The sequence below is a fragment of the Loxodonta africana genome, chromosome 9 (assembly GCF_030014295.1).
Source record: "Loxodonta africana isolate mLoxAfr1 chromosome 9, mLoxAfr1.hap2, whole genome shotgun sequence".
NCBI classification, from domain to species: Eukaryota; Metazoa; Chordata; class Mammalia; order Proboscidea; family Elephantidae; genus Loxodonta; species Loxodonta africana.
The window spans coordinates 47,960,879-47,966,907 of NC_087350.1; the positions used below are offsets into that span (position 1 = coordinate 47,960,879).

Here is a 6,029-nt window from a genome sequence, read left to right on the forward strand (position 1 = left end):
AGGGGTTTCCAAGGAGTGGGTGGTGTACTCCAACTGCTGACCTTTTGGTTAGCAGCCCTAGCTCTTAACCACTGCACCACCAGGGCTCCTAGTACCTGGTATATACAGTGAGCGCTCATTAAATTTTAGCCACATAGCACCACATATCTAACAAACATATTCAGTACAAACTACAGGTTAAGGAGTAGAGAAGAAGAGAGAGAGATGATGCAGTTGAAGACACACCCAGTCCTCAGAGGGAGAGGAAGAGATCACAGGTTTCTGCCTACAGAGGCATGGGCTGTCTGGGGTTGCTGCCAGGCCTGCAGAGCTGGCTCAGGCCCCTCCTGTCATCTCACCATGCCAGCAGGGATGGGAACGGTTGGGAAACAACTCTCATCTATCTACCTATCCCTCCCTGATGATCAGCTCTTACGCCCCAGCTCCCTAATGACCAACCCTCACTCACCCCCTCCCCGACGTCCAGCCTTCTCCACTCTCTCTTCAATGACGAGGAATCCTTCAAGTTCATCTCTTTCCAACCCAGTCCCCAACGTTCAGCCCTCCCTCCTCCTTCCCCGACGTCCAGCCCAGAAAGGGAGAATCACACCCATCTTTGGGGCCGGGATGAGCTGTGCCAGACCTGTTTTTGTGGATGGAGAGGTCCCCGACGTTCGGACCCTCGGGTGGACCCGAAGGCAGACCTATCACTCGGTGGGGTTGGTCATGGACGCGAGGTCGCAAACCATTCGGACAGGCCCGGGCGGTGCTGGAGTCTGGTCTCTCCCAAGCGCAGGATCTGGGGACCGAAACTCAGAAAGTCATGCAGACCAGAATGACTAAGTCTTGAGACTCTGAGAACCGCGGAACATCAGAATTTAAGGGTTGGAGCTGGTTTAGACCCGTATAAAATTGTTTTCATAACTAAAATGCACATACCACGAAAGGGATAGGAGAGAAGTCGAGGTCGTCAAGGCACTAGGGTCCCGGAACGGGGGCGCCGAGCATTCAAGGGAGGGGTGGGGCCCTGGGATGGGGTACAGGGACCCTGGGGTGATTCACCCAGTAAGGGACAAGGGGGAACAGCGGAGCTCTCAATTCCAGAAGCAGTCCCCTTCTGTCGCCTTCCCCTGGATCGAAGAACCTCGAAACCCCCTTGGAGCCCCTAGCCACAGCTCACCGTGCTGCCCAGCCCTCCAGCCATCAACCGCAGGAGCCTGCCCACAAGCAACATGGCGGCAAGGGCGTCGTCGGGGGCTGGGCGGAGACTGCAGTTCTCGCGATAGCAGTGTTTTCGCGACTATATCCGGCGCGTTCTGCAGAACTTCCGACCTTTCGGCTTTCGGCTCGGAGGAGGCCTCGGTGCAACTTTCCTCGGTCGTCCCGCATCTGGGTTCATCCGACACCAGGCGCCTCCGCCATGCCGCCGAAGTTCGACCCCAACGAGATCAAAGTCGGTGGGTGCTCTAGATGTGGCCGGGGCTGCGGGATGGAGCATCTCTCTTCACTGCGGCCCGTTGGGTCTGCAGCCCCCGCCGCGATTGCCTTTCCCATGTGGGTCTCTAAGGCCTTGGCCTTCTGGAGGCCTTCTCGGAGCTTCGGTGCAGCGTTCGGGGCGCTGTGCTGTCCTGGCCGAGTCTCTTAGCCTGTTTGGGCCTCAGCTTCCCCACACGTGTAAATGGGGAGGGGGACCGGACGACCTGTGGCGGCTTTGCAGCCCGCACGCCCTGTGGTAAGGTTTGTTTCCGGGCTTTTCTGCTCTCCTGGGCTGGGTTCGCCGGCGCCCGGGGCTGCCTCCTTGCCCGCCCGGCGCGGGGCAGAGGTGGTTGCCGAGCCGAAGCCGCTGCTCCGCGTGGCACCCGCTGCAGCCTACGCCCGAGGGAGAGGAGGTGGCTCGCCGGGAGGGCGAGGGGGTGGCCTGTTTCGGTCACCACTAAGGTTCTTGCTGCTGATTTGAGAAGAGGCGCTGGGTGGTGTGACCAGCCCCGGGAAGATGCAGGGAGAGGGCTCTGGGTCGGGGGCTGTCTTTGCAGAAGCACTAACCCTTTTTTTCTCCCAGTGTACCTGAGGTGCACCGGTGGGGAAGTCGGTGCCACGTCTGCTCTAGCCCCCAAGATCGGCCCCTTGGGTCTGGTAAGTTATTCTCATGAAGGTGTGTTTCTTAGTTTATATGAGAAGAGCAAAGTTGAGCTTTGGTTTAGGCAAACATGACTGTACCCGAGGTGCCTGCCCGCATCCTTGGGGTTTATCATCTCTGACCAATCTCAGCACAGGCAGTAGCGACCGTAGAAAGGTTATGTATGAAAACCCTTGAAGTAAGTCTGCATAGTTGCTTTTAGTGTATTGAGGCCTGGGCCGGAGAAGGTCAAATGTGAGGGTTCTGGAGTCAGGAGTGGCTATGCTATATATGTTGGGCATCCTGCATTTCTTGGTCAGGAGAAATGGGTTTAGTACAGGATTAAATGGGGGTCGGGGAGGAAGTTGGGTGAAGATTGTAGTGAGTAGTATAGTAGCTTGCACTTGCACCACTGTTCTAAAGTGTAAATCTAGTGGTTGATATAGCCAGCGTTTACTTAGTATCTGTCGATGACCAGCCTCATCTCCATACTGCCTTCTCAATTTTATACTGTACTTTTACTGAATGCATTTCCCTGAATATCTTCAGGCCTTTATTCTTTGGGCAGTGTTCTCCTGTCCCAAATGCTTCCCCCAAGTCTTCCTTAACCAGTGTCTTACTACTCTGTGTTGGTTTTTAGCACAGCTGGCACTGAATAGACATCTCTCCTGTTTAGGCTAGTGATCACTAGACGAATTACAAAGTAGCACGTGTCCAAATCCCATCTCCAAGGTTTGACTTGATTAGTCTGAAATGGAGACCTGGTATCTTTAAGGCTACTCAGGTGATTTTAATGTAACTGCGCTGAAACCACCTGCTTTATCACATAGGCCGTTTTAAAAAACTAAGGGACTTGGCCGCATTGTGGGCCTGAGCCTATAGCTTACAGCCCTGGACAAAATTAACTCCGAATGTCATTTTCCCAATTTGTACTATGGGGATAGCGGTGCCTTGATTAGGTAAAGTTAAGTGCCTCATACATTTACTTCTGAATGCTGGAAAAGGAAGATTTAGGATGTTGCCAAGTGAGGTACCAGGCAGATGCTAAGATTGTGTTTCAACTTTTGGGCACAATGTGATTACATACTTCTGTTTTTACAGTCTCCAAAAAAGGTTGGTGATGACATTGCCAAGGCAACTGGTGACTGGAAGGGACTGAGGATTACGGTGAAACTGACCATTCAGAACAGACAGGCTCAGGTATTGTACTTAGTTTGAGGGAGCAAGGATAGCAATCCTCTGGCATCCCAGGGTGGAAGGCTTTTGCTGACACAGCCACCTTGCTACCAGTGTTGAGCTGAGAACAGTCCTGTTGCCAGCCCCAGGAGGCACCTGCTGTGTTTGGGAGAATTGAGCTGGGAACATGGGTGTCACACATGCCCAGCATGGGGGTGACTGAAAAAACACATGCTAATCGATTTTAAGCGAATAAGAGATTTTTAACAAGAAAAAGGTGGAATTTTATCTTTGTGGGGCGGACCTTTCTGAGAGCATATGCCAAGAAAGAAGTTCCAGTATCAACTCTTGTCACCTGTCTGTGACCTTGGGCAAACCACTTAATGTCTCCCAGGCTAGTAGACACCCTGTCAGGTTGTGAAGATTGCTTGAGAATGTACAGCAGGCCCAGTGTCTGGCTCAGGAACTGAGATCTGAAGTGCATGGCACTATTGCTTGTGTTCACTGGAGGTGGGGTAGGGCTTATTATTCATATCAAGAATCTCTGCTGCAGATTGAAGTGGTGCCCTCCGCCTCTGCCCTGATCATCAAAGCCCTCAAAGAACCACCCAGAGACAGAAAGAAGCAGAAAAACAGTGAGTTCCTTTTTCACTGGTAATCTGTTCCACTGATGGTTTGTGATTGATGGTTGTGTAGCCAGTGTTTGATAAAGGGCTGCATATTTTCCCTTTGATGAAACCTGGGGATTGGGTGATTCATTGAAAGTTGTTACAGAGCCAGGCACTACCAAAAGGTGCCACGTAGCTTTTCCCAGCCCCTGGTGCGGGGCCCGTCACACTTACAGTACTTGAGAGGGAAAGAGGTGTGAGGATCTTTGCTTGTCTTGGGCAGTTAAGGTGGGTTGAGGCAACTGAGTGATGGACTGGTAATCAGGAAGTAACTGGCTTAACCACAGTAACTTGAGTCTGTTTCCTCAGCTCTAAAATAGGGATATGTCAGGTTAACGAAGACTTGGTTTTGCCCGTAGCCACCCGCCACTGCACCTGATCAGTTCTCTGTTGGCTGGTGCAATCCAGTGGTGAGCTGATAGTAAACCCCAGCTTAGGAAACAGAGTTGTTCTTCATGTGGATGACTCTGTGCCGAAAGCATGGGAACAGCCTAGGGAAGGATTGAGGACATTATGTAGTTTGTTCTGGCCTTGAGTTGTTAACAGCTTTTGTGTTTTCCTTTCTGCAGTTAAGCACAGTGGAAATATCACTTTTGATGAGATTGTCGGCATTGCCCGTCAGATGCGACACAGATCTTTAGCCAGAGAGCTCTCTGGTAAGGCAATAACTTGGAACTGCTTTAATTGTTGTAATTTGGTGCATTTTCGCTGAGTAGTTAGAGCTCTTTTATTTGAGATTTACTCTGTAAGATCTCAAATTTGGGACACTGTCTTCCCTGGGCTTGAAAGAATGGCTCGAGATAGTGGTGACCATCTTGGGCTGGATATGTTATATCTGGACACTGATGGAGGCTTTGCATTAGGGCATCTAGTTTGGAACTCGATGGAGCACCAAGCTTTGGAGTGTCACTCCTGCTGTTCCACAAAATGGGCTATTTCTCGCCAACCTAGTATTCTGAGGGACTGAGTCCTTCTAATGCCACTTTTTCTTGATTATAGGAACTATCAAAGAGATCCTGGGGACTGCTCAGTCAGTGGGCTGCAATGTTGATGGCCGCCACCCTCATGACATCATAGATGACATCAACAGTGGTGCTGTGGAATGCCCGGCTGTAAGTCATCTACATCAGTTTCACTGGTTAAAATGGGGGTAGAAGTCCCAGTGGGGGAGTGGCTAATGTATCCATGGATATAAGCTGGAAAATTCTGCAATTATCAATAATGGGGTTGGGAAACAATTTTTTTTTTTGATGCCATTACTGATAGGGCTTCTTTTTCCTTTCCTACAGAGCTAACAACTACAAAAGGAGATATTTCAATAAAGGATCATTTGATAGCCAGCGAGCTTGTTTTTGTTTTTTTGATGTGGTGTCTTCCCTGGGGGAAGCTAGCTCCTTTTGAGGGGTGATGGTCAGTGGGGGCTGAGGTGGCAGCCTGTGGAGAAATGGCAGTCTGGGTAACAGGCTCCTGTAGACAGATCCTGGCCTGTATGGGACCAGCTCAGATGAGTGAGGACATCTGGAAAGGAGATCACTGCTTTTTATAGTCACTTAAATATTTATAGAGACCGGTAAGCTCTGTGTGTTGCATCTGTTTTATTTATCATCTTAAATTCTGTTCCTTTTCGCTTGCTCTGTACTGCCTGCACTTTTATCTTATGTGAGATGAATGAAGGGATAAATTGCAAGGTACTTGAACCTACTGAGCAGTTTTAAGCACCACCTGGAAGGGGCTTCTATGGTTCCAGTCTCAAGAGAGTGATCGCCCCCTGCATTAGTCATTTTTTGGCTTCTCAGTCATTTTGTCAACCGAACTCATTACCATGGAGTCGACTGCAACTCTTAGCAACCCTATAGGACGGTAGAACTACCCCATAGAGTTTCCAAGGAGCACCTGGTGGATTCGAATTTTGTCAAAGTTCCCTTAAATCAGTAGTTCTTAATCCCCCAGGTGGTCTAATGTGCAGTAAGGGTTGAGGACTTGGGAGGGGAGGGGAAGAATAAGCATTTCAGGACACCTGAGACAGGCAGTCTAAGTTGCCAAGGAAACAAATCCAGGGAGGCACAGGCGTGCTGAGAAGAGTTCACTAA

General features: G+C 50.3%; 2 protein-coding genes and 1 non-coding gene across 6 annotated transcripts in view; 2 read left to right on the forward strand and 1 right to left on the reverse strand.

Moving 5' to 3' along the window:
* LRSAM1 (leucine rich repeat and sterile alpha motif containing 1) overlaps positions 1–1,253 on the reverse strand; it is a 37,683-nt gene extending 36,430 nt beyond the window's left edge. Inside the window, exons 1-2 of one of the 4 annotated variants that reach the window (XM_010587612.3) lie at positions 1,160–1,253; positions 623–778 (exon numbers count right to left, since the gene is read on the reverse strand). The gene's annotated coding sequence lies outside the window, so the exon portion shown is untranslated. The other 3 variants (XM_003407717.4, XM_023544904.2, XM_023544905.1) reach the window with 3 other exon arrangements.
* Positions 1,254–1,279: 26 nt separating this feature from the next.
* On the forward strand, positions 1,280–5,283 carry RPL12 (ribosomal protein L12). The gene is made up of 7 exons (XM_003407445.4): positions 1,280–1,436; positions 2,039–2,112; positions 3,197–3,295; positions 3,825–3,906; positions 4,509–4,595; positions 4,939–5,051; positions 5,229–5,283. Exons 1-7 carry the CDS (start codon positions 1,400–1,402, stop codon positions 5,232–5,234), a joined length of 498 nt encoding a protein of 165 aa, XP_003407493.1. The 5' UTR covers positions 1,280–1,399; the 3' UTR covers positions 5,235–5,283.
* LOC111749917 (small nucleolar RNA SNORA65) lies at positions 4,302–4,431 on the forward strand. The gene has a single exon (XR_002785088.1). It is a non-coding gene; the product is annotated as a small nucleolar RNA SNORA65 (small nucleolar RNA).
* Positions 5,284–6,029: the final 746 nt, after the last annotated feature.

Coding starts and splice junctions, on each gene's coding strand:
- RPL12 (XM_003407445.4), top strand. CDS start 1,400: ATGCCGCCGAAGTTCGACCCCAACGAGATCAAAGTCG. Junction 1,437..2,038: donor CCCCAACGAGATCAAAGTCG/GTGGGTGCTCTA, acceptor TTTTTCTCCCAG/TGTACCTGAGGTGCACCGGT. Junction 3,296..3,824: donor TTCAGAACAGACAGGCTCAG/GTATTGTACTTA, acceptor TCTCTGCTGCAG/ATTGAAGTGGTGCCCTCCGC.